Source organism: Camponotus floridanus, unplaced genomic scaffold (assembly GCF_003227725.1).
Source record: "Camponotus floridanus strain SB8 unplaced genomic scaffold, Cflo_v7.5 scaffold18, whole genome shotgun sequence".
Taxonomy (NCBI): Eukaryota; Metazoa; Arthropoda; class Insecta; order Hymenoptera; family Formicidae; genus Camponotus; species Camponotus floridanus.
In genome coordinates, this window is record NW_020229303.1 from 3442268 (window position 1) to 3464489 (window position 22222).

At 34.4% G+C, this 22222-nt stretch overlaps 3 protein-coding genes, 1 long non-coding RNA gene and 1 pseudogene across 9 annotated transcripts; 2 read left to right on the forward strand and 3 right to left on the reverse strand.

The window, feature by feature from the left end:
- The first annotated feature begins 1157 nt into the window (after positions 1–1157).
- On the forward strand, positions 1158–7445 carry LOC105250913 (protein shifted). The gene is made up of 6 exons (XM_011257285.3): positions 1158–1352; positions 1595–1837; positions 2964–3101; positions 5246–5398; positions 6563–6658; positions 6730–7445. The coding sequence occupies exons 1-6, from the start codon at positions 1199–1201 to the stop codon at positions 6954–6956; spliced, it is 1011 nt and encodes a 336-aa protein (XP_011255587.1). The 5' UTR covers positions 1158–1198; the 3' UTR covers positions 6957–7445.
- LOC112637562 lies at positions 1242–3686 on the reverse strand. The gene is made up of 3 exons (XR_003122612.1): positions 3405–3686; positions 2762–3335; positions 1242–1424 (listed from the first exon to the last, which is right to left on the reverse strand). It is a non-coding gene; the product is annotated as an uncharacterized LOC112637562 (long non-coding RNA).
- On the reverse strand, positions 5115–8254 carry LOC105250914 (5-demethoxyubiquinone hydroxylase, mitochondrial). 2 transcript variants are annotated; one of them, XM_011257287.2, is made up of 4 exons: positions 7998–8254; positions 6340–6494; positions 5766–6253; positions 5115–5387 (listed from the first exon to the last, which is right to left on the reverse strand). In XM_011257287.2, the coding sequence occupies exons 2-3, from the start codon at positions 6488–6490 to the stop codon at positions 5820–5822; spliced, it is 585 nt and encodes a 194-aa protein (XP_011255589.1). In that variant the 5' UTR covers positions 6491–6494; positions 7998–8254; the 3' UTR covers positions 5115–5387; positions 5766–5819. The 2 variants fall into 2 exon arrangements, with proteins under 2 accessions (XP_011255589.1, XP_011255590.1); XM_011257288.3 differs by lacking the exon at positions 7998–8254 and adding an exon at positions 7800–7974.
- LOC105250915 (DNA-binding protein P3A2) lies at positions 8163–18397 on the forward strand. 5 transcript variants are annotated; one of them, XM_011257290.3, is made up of 8 exons: positions 8163–8276; positions 9840–10128; positions 11645–11769; positions 12598–13023; positions 13301–13606; positions 14369–14509; positions 15147–15294; positions 17145–18397. In XM_011257290.3, exons 2-8 carry the CDS (start codon positions 9954–9956, stop codon positions 17474–17476), a joined length of 1653 nt encoding a protein of 550 aa, XP_011255592.1. In that variant the 5' UTR covers positions 8163–8276; positions 9840–9953; the 3' UTR covers positions 17477–18397. The 5 variants fall into 5 exon arrangements, with proteins under 5 accessions (XP_011255592.1, XP_011255591.1, XP_011255594.1 ...); XM_011257289.3 differs by lacking the exon at positions 8163–8276 and adding an exon at positions 8422–8725; XM_011257292.3 differs by lacking the exon at positions 8163–8276 and adding an exon at positions 8427–8725 and having other exon boundaries at positions 9840–10107.
- A 2037-nt stretch (positions 18398–20434) lies between these two features.
- LOC112637548 lies at positions 20435–21670 on the reverse strand (annotated as a pseudogene).
- Between the last annotated feature and the right edge of the window lie 552 nt (positions 21671–22222).

Consider the following 22222-nt stretch of genomic DNA (forward strand, 5'->3'; position numbering starts at 1 on the left):
CGGCGTGAAAAACCAGCAATTAAGTAAAAAAATGTTAAAAAACTGGTTCTTTTCGTTAATGTTTCTTTTTACTTTTTTTACTAATTTGAATATTGATTTCAGCATATACTTTTTCAACTCTAACAAAAATTAGTTTTCAGTTAAAATACGATTTAAAAATAGATTCTACCGATTATGTGCACATCCAAAATTAAAGGAAATTAAAACTTTCGAGATTCACTTATTGCATGAAAATGAATATGTGAATTTAAATAAAAAGAAGAGGATTTTTATTTCCACGGGACTTGTCGAAGCTTAATTCACAATATTAAAAATTCGAAATATTCTACAATTTTTTATTTACCGTTCTTACCATTTAATCGAATATTATGAGTTTAATTTTATGAATTAATCCATCACATGGAAGTTAATTCTTATATATTAATTAACAAGAAAATTAGCTGAGATGAATTAAAGATTTAGTAAAATTAAAAACTTGTACGTATAAATTGAAACTTTTTAAAACTTAGTTTTCTAAGATAATAATAAGAATGAAAAGCGTACAAAATAGTATGTGTGAAACCGAAGCGATGCTCCTCTTTGCGAGGTCGTTGTGCACGCAGCCTTATTCCAGCGGCACGTCCGAGCTCGCTCTCCTCGGCGTGCCCCCGAGTCCGTCTGCGAGATCTCTATCTCGCTCTTCACGGAGGGGTCTCTCGGCCTCCCTCTCATTGAGAGTCAGTCAGTCAGTCAGTCAGTCTGCCGGAGCGACGCGGTTCGTACGCATCGCACAGTACGCGAAGCGTGCACGCACGCACGCACGCGAGGGATCATCTTCGAGCGATCATTTTCCTTCCCTCTGCTGCCTTATCGATCGAGAGGGTGGACAACCGCGCGTTGAAATCACTCGCACCGGGGAGGGGGGAGGGAGTAGGAGAGGACCCTCTCCTGCGGCACCGCAGGTGACGTCCGCGGTGACGGCGTGAAATCCCAAATTTCACACGCGTCTAACGGACGGCACGCGAGCTCCGCTTTCGCAGGAGATAAGCGACCGGTGAAACGTTGCCCTCTGCGTTACCTATTTACTTGTGTACTGTTTTTTTTCCTTCCTTTTACGACTGCCACGGGGAAGGGGCGGTCTTCTTCTTCTTCTTCCTCCTCCGGTGTGCGTGCAACACCTGGCAGTGGTACTGAGCGGCACTAGTCGCGGACGATTATTATGCGATCCGCTGCGGCCGTCCTGGCCGCGGCGACGGCGCTCGTTCTGCTCCTGGACGGCGCGCTCGCTCGGCAAAAGCATCGCTCCCGGAACGGCGCGCACAAATCAGATATCTCTCTCTGGATCGACCAGCAACAGACGAAGATGTTAAGCGGTACACAGTTATTTGCGAGCGATCTCTTCTTCCTTTACAATTGTCTTTTCTTCGGGTGACGCGTCGCGATACCTGAAATATGTATTATGAAGTTCTCGATAGCACAACATATTGAAAATTCAAATATTATATTTATATAGAACAACTTCTTTCCCCTCCTCCCGCTATGAGCTGTTTTTTAATAACAAAATTAAGTATGTCACAATGTACATAAAAGAATTGTGTTTTTATGATCGATCTAGGACTGGCTATGGAAATATACGCGATCGCGGAGGGTAGAGTGATCAGTCATCTCTTGGATCCCGAATTCGAAAGAAAATTGCCGATAATTCCGAGCGAGGTATCGCACGTGAATTTCACGTGGAAGGCCGGGACTAAAAAGTATTATTACAATTTCTTTCGCTTGAAATCGTTCGACGAGAGCATCCTGAAAACTCCATCCATCACGATCGATACACGAGGACGGGTTCCCAAACGACCGAAAGGTAACAGAAAAATTTAAAATATATCTTTAATATAATCTAACATTGTAACTAATGTGAAAATTGTTTATATCATACAAAATATGAAGCAACGAAAATAAGTAATTTGCATAAAATTTCGCTCGTAAGATTTTATATGATTAAACAAATTTTAATTATATATATTTTTTTCTATACTATATGTTTATATCGTCAAAATTTCTTACAAAGCAATTATATTAAAATTTTGTTCGAGAGAATCGACTTTTCATTTTCCAGAGACAATAATCCTTAAAAGAGAAAGATTTAAAGTTTCAATAATTATAAATTCAAGGTCAAGCGTTTATTTGTTTACGAAATGCTTGTACGGTGATTTTTCGCTTAGTATCAATCAATGGTACAAGATGTACAGTTCTAACGTCTCACATTTAATAGCATTTTCGTGTTTATCAGTTGAAGTGTATTTGATTTGGGTCGGATATCCGATTCTAATCTAATACACATTTAGTTCTTATCGCGCAGTAAAATGTATTTTCAGCTAATATTTTATTCAAGAATATATTATTGATATTTTATAATTTTCTGGAAAAAATGGTAATAAACTATGCTCGCGCTTGTAAGAGAAATTATATTTCATCAAAAAATTATATTTCATTAAGTTTAATCTCTCTTATGGCGTAGAAAATAAAAAGTATCGCGCCGACAGTCTTTGTTTACACAGCCAAAGGTGAAGATGTCTCGACTCGTAGCACATGAAATCTTATTCTCCCAATATTTAACAGGATAAAAATATTTTACTTGTTTGAATTGAGATATACTTCACATTTTCTTGTTACTTTCATTTTAAAATTTAATCTAGAATTCTGTACGAGTTACTTTTGACATGATTTCAAACACTAAGTATAGTTAATCAAATAAAGATTAGATAAATTGTCGATCAATTCTTACTTCGCATCATTATTACTTTTTGCTGGAACAATTTAGCCGATAAAACTTGCGATATATGCATATAATCTGTATCATGTAAACAGAATGCCAAATACTTTTATATTTTTTTACAGATTGTGCAAGTAATCGAGCGTGCGTGCGTGCGTGGGTCGAGAAACATACACGTACACGCCAATAATATATCTTCTTTTCTTCGTTGCAGAGTTCAGTATTCTGCTACCTTGCGCCGGCAAAGGTATAGCGCAATTCGGCATCGGTCTAATGATCGAGACGCGCAATGGGATATCTCTGAATGGGACGCCGCTACGTTTCCGTTTGAGAAAAGAATGCAGCGTGCGCGGTGAGTGCGTCAATCGCGCCCACGATCACCACCTCTTCGCTCACACAGTTCTGTATTCAGTAATTCATCAGCCTAATTTGTTGCCGCTCTTTTGATCGTTGTCTTGAAGATGTTTTCGGACGTGTCCGAAAACATGAGCTACGTGTCGTTTTACACGTGCATGTAAAATTCAATTGCCCTGAATATTTCCGACTGGCCTCTCTTTCATTTTAATCTGATAGCTGTTGCATGTACCTGTAGTCGTGAGCGCTCGTTTTGATACTTTGTAAGAAAAACGATTACCTTGCCTATCTAACTGCCTACCTGCCGACCGGGGTGATGGGTCCGATAATTGTGCGAAGTAGGCGCGTCGAATCCTCGCTCCATGGCGTGTCGGGGAGATTTACGGTTGTTAAGTCATTAAGAGATCGCTTTTGAAGTTTCGAACATTGTGACGATGTCCTGGTCTAATGCCAACGCAGGTAAAATGTCAAAAGAAATAGCGAATCGATTAATTTTTGGCCTATGTTTTTTTTCGAATACTTGGATCTTGTGTGTGTGCTATTTTTATATGTTTACTCTTGAGCTGTAAAAAAATTAACGTTACAAGAAGAAGGAAAAGAAAAAAAGGAAATTTTAAAATATTCACAATGTTAAAATTTGAACAAATCTTTTCTTAAATTTTTAAGAGTATATTTCACAAATTTGGATTCGCCATATCGCGCACTAGTTGAACCTATCATAGATTAGAGATGCGAACCGCTTTTGCGAAGCTTATCTCTTGTATATAACAGAAGCCACTCGTTCTAGATTCTCTATTAGCGCTATCTTGAAATACATACAATTCGCTATTTGTAATTACTTTGTTAATTCAATTCCACATAAATAACGCAAATATTGCACTGATCTTTACTTTTAGAAGATACACAACTTTCGCAACTCGAGAAAGATTAACTGTTGTATGATAAAAGATTATTGGCTTCAGTCTATGTTTTTTACCCAAATATTCAACCAAGTCATTTTTGCGCTTGTTTTGTATGTCTTGTATGTTATTAGCATTCCATTTTTTCGTTTTGGCTCAACACTTTGTTAAATGTCAGTCGTCTACGCTTTCTCGAGTCATTGTTCGCTCACGAATCATGAATTAAGTGTCTAATTGCCTACTTAATACGAAAGAATCCACAAGTCTACTCGGTCTTTTTCTTGGCATTATCCTCAGCTGCCTCAATTCCTATATCATTCTAAATTGCCAATCGTCAAAAGTATAAAAATATATTAATCTTTTAATATATAAATATATATTAAAAGATTTTGCATAAATTTTGTGTTGATAATATTAAGATAGGAATTCATTTGCGACATGTACAAGCGATCAAACTAATTCAAGTTTATTGTACAGATCTTGATAATTTAAGAAAAGATCAGCAAATGTGTGTAACGATTCATATGATACATCATTATTTTAATCCACTTGAATTCAGATGGAATACGGCGCTCGTATAATCATTTTTGTGATAATAAATCGCGATAATTTGGAGTACACTATGTTAAATGTGCAAACGGGAATAATTATCTTTCACATTGACCAAAGTTGTTTGTGTATTTAAAATAAGGTTTATAATTAAAAAGAATCACGGTCATTTGCGCGTGTCACGAAAATGAGATATAATACATGATTTATTTTAGTCTTCTCGTTTGCAATATTTTATTTAAAGTATTAAAAAATTTTAATCTACACCATTTTTATTTTTTTGTGAATTTATTATATATTCTATTATGCTACATCTTGATCAAAGTATTCTCTTTTTCTTAAATTAAAAATACTTATTTAATCCGAGTAATAAAATAAGTAGAAATAAACTTGAATTGTTTCTTTTATGTCAAGTCATTAGATAAAAATATATCTTTATTATAAATAATCTCAATTTCGTGGCTTATCGCACGGTTTTAAAAAAAATTCGATTAAAATCTGCATGTGTAAGATGATTGCATTCACAATTTTATCTTATCAGATTAACAAAATCGCGCTCGATATCTGTTACTAGAATATTCTGTTTTTAATAGAATTTATACAGAGATTTGAATTGTTGAATACATATGTGTGTGTGTATATAGGTGTACTGCAGCAATATATATTTCTTTTAACTTTGATGTATTTCTTACAGAGCCTAATCCTGGTCCTTGTCCGGATGGTTATCTAGGGCCACCTCATTGCAACAAAGCGCTTTGTTATCCAAAGTGTATGAATGGTGGTAATTGCACGGCACCGGGTGTGTGCTCGTGCCCGCCAGGATATCAAGGACCCTACTGTGAAGGAGGTATAATAAATTGTACAAACTAACATAAATACGTCACTTATACAAGTAGATCTTTTGTCGTCTCAATACATGTCTAATTTCATCAAATCTATAAAGATTTACTTAAAGTTGACTATAAAATAAATGTTGTCATATTCGTTTTCCCTTATTTAGCTTCAAATTATATATTTTCTTTCTGATGTTCTGATGTTTTACATTATTTTATATAAAATTCAAAATTTTTTCTAAGAGATTTTCCTGGACATGAATAGATGATTTTCAAAGGAAAAAAATCATGATTGAAAAATGTCTCAATAAACTTAAAATATCGTAAAATTGATTCACGTCATCTACTATAGAAAAATAATAATTTATTATATTCTCTTACCTTAATTATAATTTACAATATCTACAATAATATTCTGTTTAATGGGGAATGCATTCATATCACTTTGGAAATGGATATAGCCGTTTTACAACCAAACTTGATCACATTCGTTAAAGCTTGATAAAAAGGCGCTTGTTCTGCGCCATGATCTATGCCCGTATCATGATGCTCCTGTTCTTCGTCGCGAAATTTTTTGATGGTCTCGAGTATCTCCTCATCTATGTTCCTGTCCTTGTCCTCCATCAATGTGCGTAACTGATCGTTGTAGTGTTCGACGATCACGGTTTCCACCGCCACGGTGCATGCCATTGCTGCTTTTTCACCCATGAGAGCAGTACCAGCACCTAGGGCGAAACCGGCGATATTCCATAGCGGCGTAAGAACAGTGGGTCTGACCCGGTACTTGCGAATTAGTTCCTCAAACTTGGCGCGATGTCGTTTCTCTTGATCCCACATGTGTTGTATCGTCGGTCCGACCGTCGTCTTGCCTACAGGCATTCAATTCGCATGAAACTCTTCGTTAGAATCTCAATTTATATTCTACATCTCTCTTGTGCGTTTGGAATGATTATACCTAATACGGCCATTTGTCCGGCGTATATTCTATCCGCTCCCAATTCGCCAGCATGGTCGACTCTTATTATCGAATCCAGTATCTTCCCAGTTGCGCTTGTGGCCGCTGATGTGCTGGCCATTCGCACTCCCACTGCTCTGATGTGTAACATTTTTCTGTAAAATTTGGATTAAATAATAAGTATTTCGGTTATTAAAATTGACTACATTGAATAAAATTGCAGGTATCTGCAGGGAGAAATGCTTGAATGGAGGAAAATGCATACAAAAGGACGTCTGTGAATGCACCAAGGGTTATTTTGGTTTACGCTGTGAATTCTGTAAGTATAAATGTACACTTTGAGGAATCTTTTCTATTATTTATAAACTTTGTATTTATCTGCCTTTTCAGCCAAATGTGTCATCCCTTGTTTGAACGGAGGCAAATGCAGGGGCAATAATATTTGTCGATGTCCAAAGGGTTTTAAAGGTAATCATTGCGAAATTGGAAGACGCTCGTCACAACGATCGACGTGTACGAGAGCATGTAGGAACGGGATCTGTCAACCGGACAACACATGTCTCTGCGATTCTGGTTGGTTTGGAAAGTTATGTAACAAAAACAAACCATGGGCTTAGGAATTGATAATATATCTTTGCTATTTTTTATGTCAATTAAACTCTTTCAAGATAACATCTCATTCTAAATTTTCAGACATATAAATTATATTTATAATTTATATATTCTTAATTACACATGTACCAAGAATTAATGTCCTATGTGTCGGTAGAGAAAGAATCTCGTGATATTAAAATGATTCAAGGAGAGATTTGTAAGATCTTGTTCATTTAATACCGAGATACAATATGTGTGCAAAAAAGAAGCCTCGTGAAATTTAGATCCCAAGAATTTTCAATCAGTCGCTAGTAGAAAATTTTTAATTTCTAATTTACCTTGTTCCAGATGTGATATGTAAAGCTATTTTTTTATGCCATCTTATATAACAATATTATATGTTTAGTTATACAATATCTTTGTGGGTATTGTAGTAATATGTAGTATGATTGTAAAAACAAAGTAGGAACAAAATATACTTTTAACCATGCCAGAAAGTATGGATTATACAACAGTTCAGCATTATAGTAGTGTCTGTGATGGATATTTCTCTTTTTTCTTGCAGTTACGCTGTTTTTCTGTGTATGTCTTAGAATATGGAAATAAATATGGCTTTTTATTATAAATTCTTGAAAAGAAAAATGAATGTGTTAAACCGATAATCGCATTTATAAGAATCGTATCGTAAGATCAGACATAGATCCTCAAAACAATCTTCTCTTTCTATCGCATAACAAGAAACCAAGATCTAAGGTCAAGTTTTTATCTCGATTTTTCTACTTGCAAGCTAGTGTTTTTTTGTACTCAACAATGATGCAAGATAAGAAAAGAAAATAGCAAGAAATTAATCGAATAATTTTTCATACTTGTAAGGAAAAATCAGCGATATACTCGGCAAGTTTCCGGAGGAAATTTTTCGCTCTCGAATCAACAGAGTGGAGTCTATACGATAATGGTACGATGATGAGAGCGACGAAGTCGTCAATCAGAGACACGAATAAATAGCATAAATAAATGCGTCGCATATCGGGTAATAAAGACGAATTAAGACGAGGGATCCTCACCCAACGTCGGGGACAACTCGCTTCGTTTCGTTTCTCTCAGAGTTTCTCTTACTCGGCGGGCGGTGAGCGGTGACGGGTACAGGTTATGTCGTCCGACATTACGTCGAGTCGCGCGTCACGTGTCCCGCCGACCAATGGCGGCGACGGTACGCCGTCCGCCATGACGCGTGCCCCAGCGATTCCCGCCAATCGTGCTACTTCAGTCTTATATATATGTATATGGCGTTGGCGTTCTCCCGGATCGCTGCTGCTGTTTAACGGATGTTCAACGGGGAAACGGTGAGTGCTGGCGCGATATCGGCGCAAATCGGGCGGCCGAGAAACCGGGGGTCGGCGTGAGCCGTGCGCGGCGTCCGCGGCGTCCGCGAAATCCGGGCAATTTCGCATCGTCTGCTCGGGCTGGCCTGCATCGCGCAGGCTCGCCCAAGATGGCCGGTCCGCGGCCGCCGTTCGCGTTGTGGTGGTGGTGATGGAGGCCCGCTCGGTACCGATCGATACGCCCGCCGCCGAATACCGGCCATGGCGGCTAACGTTGTCGCTGTCGCGCGTTGTCGTCACGCATCCTGAGGTAGACGCGGTGCTGGACCGGCCACGGTGATGTTAAGCGCGAGCGCGGGGCGTGGTGCGAGAGCGTAGCCGAGGCACGCTGCCTCCCCGCGACGAGAGCTCTCTCCGTGATCCCTGAGAGCTCTCTCCATCCATCCATCCACTCCGCGGGACACACCAAGGTGCGTACGCAACTCGCGATTTTCACTGGGCCTGCTCCATCGCGTTACCGCGTTACCGAGCAGCCGTCGTGAGCAGCTCCGCGGCTACCCGGAGGTGGTGGTCTCTTTTGCGTGTGCCCTGCGCATTTTCATTGCCCCCCCAAAGTATCGGCCCGAATAAACGCGCATATCCCCGCGTCTCCCTCTCCGCCTCGCTGTCCCGTTGCGTTCCTCGCTCCGTCTCTCTCCGTGTCTCTCTTTCTCTCTCGCCGCCCCTTATACGCGCGCGTACTTTATCGCGCGTTGTCTTGTTGTCGCCTGTCCGTCTGTCAACTTTGCGTGCGAGATGTCACGAGGAGGTGGAGGTGGAGGAGGAGGACGAGGAGGAGGAGGAGGAGGAGGAGGACAGACGCGGCAGCCGCCACACTACCGTTGCGATCGCCGCCGCCACCGCCACCGTTGCTGCTATTGTCGCCGATCAACTATGTTTTGCGTAACGAGGCGTACAGCCTCGACCGTGCCGATGATATTCGTGAGAGCCGCGTGGGTGCATACGCGCTACCTAGGAGTCGCGTCGTCGGGAGGATGCCTCGCGACCAAAGTCCTCCGCGCGAGAGGGGCCTCGTCGCTCACGGCAGACACGAGCGGATGTTTTCAGTTCGTCGCTTGTGCGAAATGTATATATGTACATGTGTATATGTGTACATATATATTATATATTATATATTATATTATATATATATATATATATATATATATATATATATATATATATGTATATGATATATGTATGTATGTATGTATACATTGCATATTACATATACATGTATATATACAGTATATGTACATGTATATATGTATACATACACACATATATGTATATGTATATTTATATATCCTCAGAGTTACTTCTTTATACTTTTCTCCGAGACCAAACACATGTGCTTTTATTTTGCTCCAAACACGCGATGTTTTCCCGCAACGCGGGACGCGTACATTTCTTTTACGGAATAATATCCAATGTCCCAACACATAAAATTTTTCATCGTTTATGCATTCAGCATATTGTTGTATTTCAATTGCTACTATAGAAGTGGAAATTTTTAACAAAAAACAATTTTTTATTACACATTAGGCTAAGGTGATGTAGAGGAAATTGAAACTGCCAAATCGAGACGACGCGCCGACTTCCTCTATCACGAGTGATTTCGATATACAAGATACCAAAACGGGTGACGACGAGAAAAAGATGGTATCTCTGCCTAATGCAGAGACTGGCACAATGGACAGAATCTCGGACGACGACGACGATGAGCCTAGTAGCGGATCAGAGACTTACGAGGAAGGAGATCTCCTGTCAGCTGCTATGGGTGATGACGTCACAGCCCAGCTCGCTGCAGCAGGTTGGCAAAAAAACATTGATGGTGATTTCTCATTTTTTGCTTTTTCAGTTTTTGTTTTTGACCAGTGATCGATTCCTAATCATTTTTATTTACGAATGAAGCACAATTAGCAGGATGTCCTCGAGGCATTGTTTAGCATTACGGGTAATATCCTGTATCAAGATCAGTGAAACTTCAAGTAAGAAGAATTGAAGCTTTGGTCTTGCGTAATTAAACATAACTTCTACACAAGAAAAAAAAACAATGCCTTTATATATTATAAATATCAAACTTATTTTTTTTCAAAATTATTTTATATTAATTTTTTATAGATAAATTTATATAAATCTTTCAACTTAACATAATAACATTACAATCTTTTATGCATATCAGACTCATCAGACTTAATTTTAAATAAATTTTTTAAATTTATGCTTATCAGATATTAAATAATTGTTTTTTTTAATTTATGCATATAAGATTTGTATTTAAATATTATCTTTTTTCAAAGTGAGATTTTAATTCTTGTACAACTTTTTTTAGTAAAAATTTATAGTTTGCAATTATGTGCTTGTAAAATATGTTGCCCTAATGCTATGTTTTTTAATTCTACACTAATGTTACTTATTTGTAATTATTATATAAATAATTTATTTGTTTGCCAATCTTTCTTTTTATTTCCATTTTATATTTGTGTGCTATATCTTTACTTTGTTTTATGTTATCAACACTGGTGAAAAATTATATTAATTAATTGAGACTACATAGGTGTAGGAAATATTTCCTACATCTATGGTCGAAACAAATTTGCAATCTTATTATGGAAGTTTAAAAGTTCTGAAGATCGAAATATAATTTTCAATTCTTTCTTCCTTTTCAAAATGAAGCAGATTGATTGACTACAAGATGAAAAATCAGATTTTAATGTTATATTTTTGGTACTGTGAAAGCGATTAATGCGAGTTTATACATCAAAGTTTTTATAAATATTTATTAGAAATTATGAGATTATGAAATAATTCGTTCAATTAAAAAATGAGGCAACCTAGACAAATTATGTTTATCATATTATATTTCCATCTCACACAAGTTTCAACTATGCAATCTTATATTTTTCTCCATTGTTTCTTATCTGTAAATTTAATGTAAAATATCTTAGATCTTAAAATGTAAGATTCTTTTACACATTTTCAAAATTTTCGATATTCTTTTTTGTGTTCTTTGTCAAGACAGACTTACAAAACTTCCTTTTTCTCTTAACAACAATTATTTTTATGTTGCAATTATTTATAATCACAACTTTTTGTATGATTTTTCAAGCACGTTTTATTTCATTGCTCACGCATTTTTGTTTAATTGTGTTAGAGGTACATTTATGCTTTTGATATGTCAATGTAATTCATTGAAGTAAACTTTCTTATATAAATATTTTTTTTTCTCATTATTAATATGTAATGCAAAGACTTTTTGAAAAAATTTTTTTCTTTTTGATTATATTGACATATTAAGAGGTCTAAAGCTATAACAAAACATTTCTCCCACATTAAAAAATCTTTAGGGCCAGTTGGTGTCGCCGCGGCTGCTGCCATTGTATCAGCCAAGAAACGGAAACGACCTCACAGTTTCGAAACTAATCCCAGTATCAGAAAAAGACAACAGAATAGGCTTTTAAGAAAACTTAGAGTAAGTATTTTATATCATGCATCCATATATTGCAGACTTTTTTCTATATAAATTCAAGTTGTTTATGAAAAGCTTAGGACTTTTATAAAACAATTCTTATAAAGCTTCATATAACAACCAATATTTATAATTGTTTAAAATTCAATAAAATTCAAAAGGGGCAAGGGGTTTTGAGAGATTGTAATTGCAACGCGACATTAACACGCGTGATGACATAGGCACCGACAAATAACGGGCCTTGGCCTTTTGTCACCGTGCGCCTATCGTATGATAGAACGAAATTAATAAAAGGTGTCCTTATCACAAAAATATCAACAAATCCATACAAAGAAAATTTAAAATTAAGGACAAGCCGGAACAAAGTTTTTCGCGATTCCTGGACTCTTCTAGAAGGATTTTCTTAATAAAAGGTCCCGCACATCCAGGGCGCCTCGCACTTTCGAAAAGGCTCTCGCGTTATTACGTATATCGCTTCTAAGAAGAATAAGAAATCCGAGATTCGTTGTTCCGAATAGATCTGTTGCTCGCGGCAATTAATATTCCGTTATCAAACTTTATACATAATATATACTTTGATACATACATAATGTAAATACATTTTTGTTAAAATTATTATACATTTTTTTTGTGTGCGTTTATCAAACATTAAATTTAAATTCGCATGTGATTTATAAGATTCCTTTCCTTCGTACACCGCTCGCAACAATAATATATATCATATTTTCTGATTTATATATATAATTGTGTACGTGTGTGTGTACACTATTATAGTAACATATTTATTTTAAAATTTTACTTATCATTTTGCTATATGTTAAATTATTGTAGCAAACTATTGATGAATTTGCAACGCGGGTTGGACAACAGGCAGTAGTACTAGTGGCTACACCAGGCAAACCAAATAGTAGTTACAAAGTATTTGGAGCAAAACCATTAGAAGATGTAGTGAAAAATCTAAGAACCACTATTATGGAGGAACTTGAAAACGCACTTGCGCAACAAGCGCCGCCACCTTTGCAAGAGGATCCAACATTGTATGAATTACCGCCACTGATAATCGACGGCATACCAACTCCAGTAGAAAAAATGACACAAGCACAACTCAGAGCTTTTATCCCATTGATGTTAAAGTATTCTACTGGTAGAGGCAAACCCGGTTGGGGAAGAGACAGTACACGACCACCATGGTGGCCCAAGGAATTACCTTGGGCTAACGTTCGAATGGATGCACGATCGGAGGACGAAAAACAAAAGGTATGTAAAAATCGATAAGAACATTTTCTCTGTATCACTGCTCTAATTCATCAATAATTTGAAATATAATTAGATTTATTTATTAAAGAAAAATGTCAATAATTATTTCTTTAAGAAAAAATTAAAATATGATTCAAATACACCTATTTCTTAATAATTCTTATTTTTTATATATTTGAGGATATATATTAAAGGATTTAATGAAGATAAAGTAGATTGTATTCAATCAAATAATCTATTCCAGGAAATCGAAACATATTGCTTCGATTAATTTCAGATCTCGTGGACTCACGCACTACGGCAAATTGTAATAAATTGTTATAAATTCCACGGAAGGGAAGATCTTCTACCAGCGTTTAGTGAAGAAGATGATAAGTCTAATGTCTTGATACAACAAGCGACACCTCACTCTTCGTCACATCCATCGCATTCGTCGAATCAAGGGCAAAGTGGAGGAGCACAGTCGCAACAGCAACAAACGGTGGGAGTTGTTCGCCTCAACAGCACGGATTCATCTAAGGGAAACTCTTCGCCAGCACAAATCATTGCCGCGTCTCCCACAGCTCTTGCCACTGCCACTCAGGTGGGAGTGGATGGAGTAATAAAAAATGAAATAAAAATAGAATTTAAAATAGAATTGGATGAAACAACATTTGTTACAGATTACTGATTATCCAATTTCAATTTTGTATCCATTTGCATCTTATTTTGATATTTAAAAACATCACTATTTTTCTTATCTTAATTTCTAATCTCTTGAAATTTGATTTTCATTAATGTTGTTTCTCTCTAAAAATAAGAATAAGAATTGATATAATTTTGAACATGTATGCATTATGAAATACTATCTTGATTTTTGTCGACATTTTGTGTTTGGTTTCCCTTATTTGAGTTACAACTGCTTTTTTTGTCATTCTATTTATTCAATCTTATAATTAAAGAGAATATGTTAAAATACTTTAATTTTCATATAGTTACAATCTATTGTGAAATATTTAATAGAATGTATTTATTTATATTTCAAATTATAATTAAAAGCTGTAGTTAGAATTAATATGTACTTAACAATGTTCTCTTCAACTCAAAGTTGCATTCCAAAATTCTGTTTCAAAAAGTAGAATTAATTTGTACCGTCATCCTGAAAACATGAAATAATGCAACTATAGCAAAATTTACTATTCACAATTTGAAATATATTTTTATAATGTTGCTTTTTACACGTCTGTTCTATTCAATTTAATTCAGTTCTTCATAACTTTAACTTTCATTAGATTGATTATGAAATTTTGGAATGTAACTCTGATATATAATACTTAGTAATCTAATTTGTAATTTTGTTTAACAGATGACAGCCCAATATCCAACAACTGTATTGCAGACAATAACAAATCCTGATGGTTCAGTTTCAATTATACAAGTGGATCCTAATACACCGATCATTACTTTACCAGATGGTACAACAGCCCAAGTTCAAGGAGTTGCTACTGTAAGTATATTATCCAGAAACATATATTTGTCAATTTTATATACCATGTCTTATATGAATTTTATAATATACTAGTTTCTAAGAAATTTGAAGATGTCTAGGTGTAATGTAAAAGATAAATTGATCAATTGTTTAGGAAGTTATTTTAAATACAACACTGAATTAAAATATTACATAAACATGTAATGTGAATCATTTAATAACGTAATTCTGTTCTCAGCATTTATACCTAATTATAGTAATTTGAATTTTTAATTGCTGTCATAGTTGAAAAAAAGCTTGATACAAAATAATCTTTAAGAGAAACCAAAAAATAGTATTAGGCAGCAATCTCGCTTATCGCCCATCATATGTTCTTCATATATATATACACACGAAAATAAAAATCAAATACAAATGGAAATCAATATATAGATAATTATTGAATACGATATTTATATAAGAAACTTTTCAATCTTTTATTTCTAGATTATCTTTATTCTGAAAAGAATCAAAATGAATACAACAAATAATGTGAAAAAAGTTCATGATGTTCTTGATATATTATATAAGTTGAAGAACAAAAAAATCCTTTTTTATTTTATTAATCACATATAATATAGAAGTGCGATTATGTCTCGTTTACGATTGTATTTAGATCCATACAAGTCAAGGAGAAGTGCAAGCATTAGCAGAAGTAGCTGGTAGTACGGATGGTACTAGTGTGGCCGTTGATCTGAATACCGTTACAGAAGCAACATTAGGTCAAGATGGTCAAATCATCCTCACTGGAGAAGATGGACACGGTAAAACAGTTTTTTATAGGCTCTGCACCGTCGCCGGCCAAGAGATGATCGAGCAATAGTTCGTTTTTTTTTTTTTTTTTTTTTTTTCTTTTTTTTCCTGTTATTTTGCATGCTGTCTGCTATGCTCCAATCGGAAATCATTTATATGTGTTGTACTACTTTGTATCACGGAGTAGAACGATGTGGAATAGAGTTTATGTATTTGCCTTGTATTGTATATACATAGCAATTTTATATAAATGGAGCTATGCACAGCGCTTTATTTGAAATCTTGTTCTTTAAGAATCCAAAAAGCGCGTTTATATGTGACTCAGAGTAATTATATAAAAGTATTAATTAAAAAAAGATATCTGCACGTTAATTAATTTAGATTCACATCATTTATTTGACACATGTTTACGCGCTATTTTATGCTACTTTATTTTAAATTTTCTCACTCTTGAGAAATAATAATTATATGTAATATGCATGTAGGTATATTAATTTTCTTTTATATATATATATATATATATATATGTACGTATGTATGTATATATATATATATGTATATGTGTATGTATATATATATATATATATATATATATATATATATCCATATGTATATATATTATTATACATAAGCATATCTAACACATTTGTACATAAATTATCATTATTGTAGCTATATATATCGAAGCACTTTGCTACAGAAAGTTTAATAACGATTCAAGTTAAAAAAAAGATGCAGATGTGCAGATAATTATATAAAGAAAACATATATCTCTCGCTATTGGATTCTTAAAATTTTCAACTTAGTAAACGCTAAAAATGAAAGATGATGCCACGATAATGGAAGAAACTGTTCTACGATTATTATATTTATCATTATCACTAAAAATTGGTTTACCAACTTGAATTAAATGAAAAGAAATAAACTTGCTGTACATAGAGTATTTTTTGTTGATGTTTCATTATTTTTTATACATCTTAGCAGCCCCTGTGTTTAAGTTGCTTGTAATAAATAATGCGTTAATTGTGCTGGTATTTATGCGTTTTTCGAAATTTCTCATGTGATACCTAAAATTTCAAGTTTTTCTTGCAAACAGCTTAAACATTCACGCTGCCCCTTATAAATGCCTTAGTTTTCTTAGAGCGTTAATTGTGTTTTTATATTGCGATTTATATAAGTTAAAAGAATATATTAAAGAAAGAATAATCAGATTGTAGCATTAAATCAAGTATCAAGTATTAAATTTCTGTTTCTCTCTCTTAGCATATATCAATTAAATGCTATTATCTTTCTTTAAATTGTTCGATATGTACATATTATATGTTCCACTTCTATGATCTTTTCTAAGATTTCAATCTTTAACTGACATAGCAGAATTTCATTCCTGTTTTATTTCCCTTATCCTTTAGTTTAAATCTGTATCCATCTCGATAACGGAACATTAAGTAATTACGTTTTAATATTTTTTTCTTTTCGCAAATAAAATGTCCATGATATGACAAATAGCTAAGATTAGCTAAAGAAAAAAGTGTCGATTAATAGTTAAAATAATAAACAATATACATTCGCTTGTATGATAAATTAGTAGTTTAATTATTATTATGGATGCCAAAATTGTCCCGAATATAAAAAATTCGTGGTGCGAACAACACGATTTTTAATCACGCACAGATTCAATCGTTGGTTCGATATTAGCGTTTTGCAAACAGCTTCTTCACGTTGTCGCATTGTGAGTATAATTGAGATATTTGTTTATCATTTTCTCTTTATATTGTCTTTTCCAGTTTGTAAAGTATACATCACTGTGCGCTGTAAATTGCTGCGAATAGTACGCGGAATGTTAAATACATATTTGTTTCAGGATATCCTGTCTCAGTCTCGGGAGTGATCACTGTGCCAGTGTCCGCCAGTATGTATCAGACTATGGTAGCCAATATTCAGAGCGACGGAACGATGCAAGTCGTGACACCGATGGTACAAGTACCCAAGGTAGAGCCAGGAAATGGCGACACCACCATTGAGGCCGTCACTATACAGGGTCATCCTATGACCATGATAAATGCCGCCGGAGAGCATCAAGTCCTTCAAGTAATATCGTTGAAAGACGCCAATGTTCTAACGAAGGCTATGCAAGCTGAGGTTGTTAAGGACGAGGATAGTCAACAACAACAAACTGTATCTAGCCCGGAATAAACGCGTGTTTTAAGTGTAATCTAGTTAATCCAAAATCGCTCCATATCACCTACGGACGTATGCGTGCATACGGCGGTGATATACGGGCAAGAAAGATAAAAGTGTGAGAGAATTAGTAATGGATTGGTGTTGTGTTCTTTTTTTCTCTTTGAGTCACTGTACTTGTGTAGTGTGTCTTGCTCTGACTGCGTACAGCGATTATATCCGAAAGTGAGAATGGAGAGAGTGCGTAATATTGATTAAGATTAGTCTAGAGTATTTGTACTCAAGATTCATTGTAAATGCTTGAGGGTCACTTGCAATTCAATTTCTCAGATATAGTATTAATTTTTAAAGAAATCTATCGCATCGCGCTGGGCGAATGTGTCTCCATTTTCGCGAATAATTTGCGACATTATATTGTTTTTTCCATCGAAACATGAAAACATAATCGTGCTTTCCAGTATTGCGTAAGCACGTATTTCTAGTCTTAAAACCAGGTTGATACGTGAAATACACACCAAAGACATACTTTTAATTAATTCAATAATTATATTGTGGTAAGCGTTCATCGTTTCCATAATAATGCAGTAAATTTGTCCATTTTTTTCTTCAATTTTCACTTTAGCACAAATTGACTTCAAAATTTGACAAAGACAGAAGCTTCTCTAATTTACGAACGTTTGTTGTAGAAAATGAGGAAAAGCACGCAATTCGATTATAAAAAAATCGATCGTTTATGAATATCGAGTCTAGTTTACAAATAAACAGAAAAATTGCGCTTGGACACAGATTAAATGAATCGCGGATCGATCCGTTTGAACAGTTGGAGATATCTTTGAAGTTTGAATTTAAGATGTGTTTCGAAGTATGACATATGTTTGAATTGTGCGATCATAAAAAATTCCGATTATTTTGTTTTTCTATCGCAGAGTTATGTAACAGTATACAGAGTTTTATTTATCTCGATCGCTTGGAGTACATCCGTTGCTTTTTTAAAAAGCAACGAGAGTGCCAGATGGTCAAGATGAACAAAAATGACTCCTGTATATGTAATATATACATAAAGAATCGATAGTAGAGATAAAAAAAGAGTTAAGCATTTCTGACGGGTACAAATAGGATGTAAGATGTATGTTTTTTCGAAAAAAAAAAGAAAAAAAAACAAAAACCAGGATATTAATGGATTTGAAATTTCAATACGCACCAACGCGAGAAGCATGTGTCCATAGTCTTATTTTACAAGAATCTTATATTGCACCATTTACTATTACTACTACTCGTTTTGATTAACGTAATCGTAAGGGGGAATCGTAAAATCGTATGATTTTTATCAATGCGATAAAAGAAGAAGGTAGATATTATATTTCTATGAAGAATTATTTTAATGTCAACCTCTTGAAAATTATCTCTTGAAACTATGACCGAACGTGTATGTATGTACTAATTTTCTAAAACAAAATACGGGATTGTAAAACCATAGACATAGTAAGTATAGACCGAGCATCCATTGTATATAAGTGTATATAAGCGTTAAGCATACGAAAAGAAAGGCAAAAGATGTAAGATGAGTTTCTTTCTCTTTTCAATGCTGGAGAAGTGGGGAATGCTCCCCACTTCTCCAGCATCTTTTGTCTTTCTTTTCGTATGCTTAACGCTTATATACACTTATATACAATGGATGCTCGGTTTATACTTACTATGTCTATGGTAAAAACCAGAATTCATATACATATATATTATCTTCGATCAATTTGAAGGTAATCAAAAGTAATGAATTCTATTTTACATTAAATAGTCGGACTGTGTCACATATGGTATTTAAATCATCAATCCATTTTTATATAATGTATCTAAAACGACGAAAGGTGTATTTTTTGCGTGCAATCTTGTTTCAATGTTACGGTAAGAAAAATTAGAATCGTCTCTTTTTGTAATAATCTTGTTTTCTCAATTATATATTACTATTTTACATTTTTTTTATTATTCCATTTTTTCCATTGTATATAACATACATTATATAAATATGTATTCTACATGCAGTAGTGATCTCATTTTTAAATTTTATTTAGTGTTGATTGTATAAATTGCAATTGAATTGGAAAATTACGTAATAATATTTATTTTAAAGATTGTAACATTGAAACAATAAACTGCCCTCGAAATCGTGTGTAATAATACCAAAGAGATTTTTATAACATTTAGGAAGAAATAGAGTTGAGAATAGAGATAAATACTATTAAAAACGTATCATAATGACTAGATACTAATTGTTGCGTTGTTTTTTAAGATTCAAGGCCACTACATTAATGATGTAATATATCAGTATCTACGTATGTAAGATAAACATGTTATATTTTCCCTCTGTTGTTTTGTAACAAAGCACACACGGAGCATAAATTAAGTTAAATGTCATTCAAGAAAAAAATGTGTATTACGACTTTAGATAATTATAGACATATGTGTATATGACTTTGCTGCATATCTCAATTTCCATGTCAATTTGTAAATAAGTTGTTGTATTGTCATCTCAATTTTGCCTTTACTTTTACTCAAATTAATTACGACATTGAAATTAATCAATAATATTGGCCATACAATTGTATACAACTCAATCGTGCTTACAATGCAACCATATGTAACGAAAAAGAAGATAAATCCGACAATTTTCAGATAATCCATAGAACAAAATTTGTCATTTTGGACAATAACTTTAATGAAACAATTTGGAATATATTTACCAAAAAATGGACAATCACTATTTATGGCAAATATTAAATGTTTTTAATATCATCATATATCTTTGTAATTGATCTTAAATTAAAATTCTAATGTTTTTATGTACGATGTTATAAATTACATTTGATTGATTTTTCATTAACGATAGACAACAATTATAATACAATTGTGTTTTTTTTATTCAACAATGCTGCTGATAATGTGGATACATAAAAGTTCAGCCTTGTTGATATCATTCTTATATGCATCTGAAGCCAGCAACTAAGAGAACATAAATACTAATATTTATAGTATAATTTTTAACCTGTTACATATGATATTCTGATTGACAGGCTAATTCTGGCTTGTCGTAACCTAGCTCCTCGGGTGTGCTAATGCCTAGCTCATCCAAAGTTGGTCTGATCTCTTGAAGAATATAAGGATAGATCTCGCCGAATTATGGTCCAGTTTTATCTTTCACTGATTCTAAGAATCTTACAGCAAGAGCAAGTCATTTAATCTTCTGCAAGCTCTCAATGCTGCGCATATAATTACTGGTTCTGGTACATTATCCATACCTAAATAAAATATATAATTGTTAGCAAAGTTATTTTATAATCTATATATATATATTATATATTAACAAGAGAGGCCAAAACAATGTATAAATATAAACATATTTAAATTTTATGGTATGAGTAAGTAAGAGTTTTGTTGTTATTGATACTTCTGTTATTGATCTTGTTTTCCAGGTATTTTTTTAAGCTTTAAATTTTCATCTTTTTATATCTCTCTAAACTAAATATTCCAATAATCATAAGCAAATTTTATAATATAAATTAATTGATCAATTTAGGACAAATTTATTTTTGAATAAAAATGAAAGTTCTCGATATAATTTATGATTAGAAATTGTTTATAGCAAAATAAAACCTGGAAAAAAATAGTTAAAAATAATTTATAAAAGTAATTTGTTTAAGCCATTCCAACCGAATTTAAATAGATTTTGATTTAAAATTTAATGAAGAGGTATAATAAATGTTAATCTCTCTAAGCTAAGAAAAAACAGTATTTAAATCGTCAAAAAAAATCTGTTCAAAGAACATTCATCGCTGATTTTATCATACTTGTTTCATTTATCAGGTGAAACAAGAATGATAAAATCAGCAATAAATGTCCTTTACAATTAAAATTGACAATCACTGATTTCATTACGGAATATTGATTGATGACACGAGCGCAAGACTCACCAGCCAGATCATTCATGGCCTTTCGAATCTCCCAGTGATCGATGTCGTTGCGGTTGAAGAAATTGACATATCGCTGATCGAACTCCTCGTCGGTCTCCTTGGGGCCGTGGGACGCCCTGGTGCTTTGCACGCCGACGAGGCTAGTAGCCTGTCACTCGGCACCATCCGAGGCCACGCGTGATGCTACGATACGCAACATTCTTTCGCTCGAGGATTTCCTTTTCGTCCGAGAAAGATATCTTCCTCCCGACACCGTTCGTCTTGGTCTGTTGCGTAACCGACCAGGACGGAAGTCAAGACCAACGGGCAGAGTCGTCTGCAACACAGATGGCGCGACTTTCGGCGCGCATTTTTAAATTCGCGCCGTTTCAGACGCTGCGTCTATCCAGGAAATACAGACAGCGAAACCTTACCTTACTTCTCTGAAATTTTAAAAGAAATATGTATTAAGGTAGGTTTGTACAAGCAGAGAGAAACCTGAGAGCGGCCACCTCGCTTTAACGGGTATATTGTCCTAATGCGCTCCCTGACAAAGTAGACGTCAACTACATCCATTACAGTCGATAATAATACATGTTCGTGTTGAGCTATGGTTCATGNATCACAACTTTTTGTATGATTTTTCAAGCACGTTTTAATTTCATGGGGCCTCACGCCATTTTTGTTTATTGTGTTAAGGACATTTATGCTTTTGATATGTCAATGTAATTCATTGAAGTAACTTTTTTATATATTTTTTTTCTCATTATTAATATGTAATGCAAAGACTTTTTGAAAAAATTTTTTTCTTTTTGATTAT

What these genes read in the sequence shown, in the direction of transcription:
- LOC105250913 (XM_011257285.3), top strand. Translation starts at nt 1,199, where the DNA reads ATGCGATCCGCTGCGGCCGTCCTGGCCGCGGCGACGGCGCTCGTTCTG. An exon ending in ACAGACGAAGATGTTAAGCG is followed by an intron (nt 1,353 to 1,594) that starts GTACACAGTTAT and finishes TGATCGATCTAG; the next exon opens with GACTGGCTATGGAAATATAC. An exon ending in AGGACCCTACTGTGAAGGAG is followed by an intron (nt 5,399 to 6,562) that starts GTATAATAAATT and finishes ATAAAATTGCAG; the next exon opens with GTATCTGCAGGGAGAAATGC.
- LOC105250914 (XM_011257287.2), bottom strand. Translation starts at nt 6,490, where the DNA reads ATGTTACACATCAGAGCAGTGGGAGTGCGAATGGCCAGCACATCAGCG. An exon ending in CGGACAAATGGCCGTATTAG is followed by an intron (nt 6,254 to 6,339) that starts GTATAATCATTC and finishes GAATGCCTGTAG; the next exon opens with GCAAGACGACGGTCGGACCG.
- LOC105250915 (XM_011257290.3), top strand. Translation starts at nt 9,954, where the DNA reads ATGGTATCTCTGCCTAATGCAGAGACTGGCACAATGGACAGAATCTCG. An exon ending in GGCTTTTAAGAAAACTTAGA is followed by an intron (nt 11,770 to 12,597) that starts GTAAGTATTTTA and finishes AAATTATTGTAG; the next exon opens with CAAACTATTGATGAATTTGC. An exon ending in CACTGGAGAAGATGGACACG is followed by an intron (nt 15,295 to 17,144) that starts GTAAAACAGTTT and finishes TATTTGTTTCAG; the next exon opens with GATATCCTGTCTCAGTCTCG.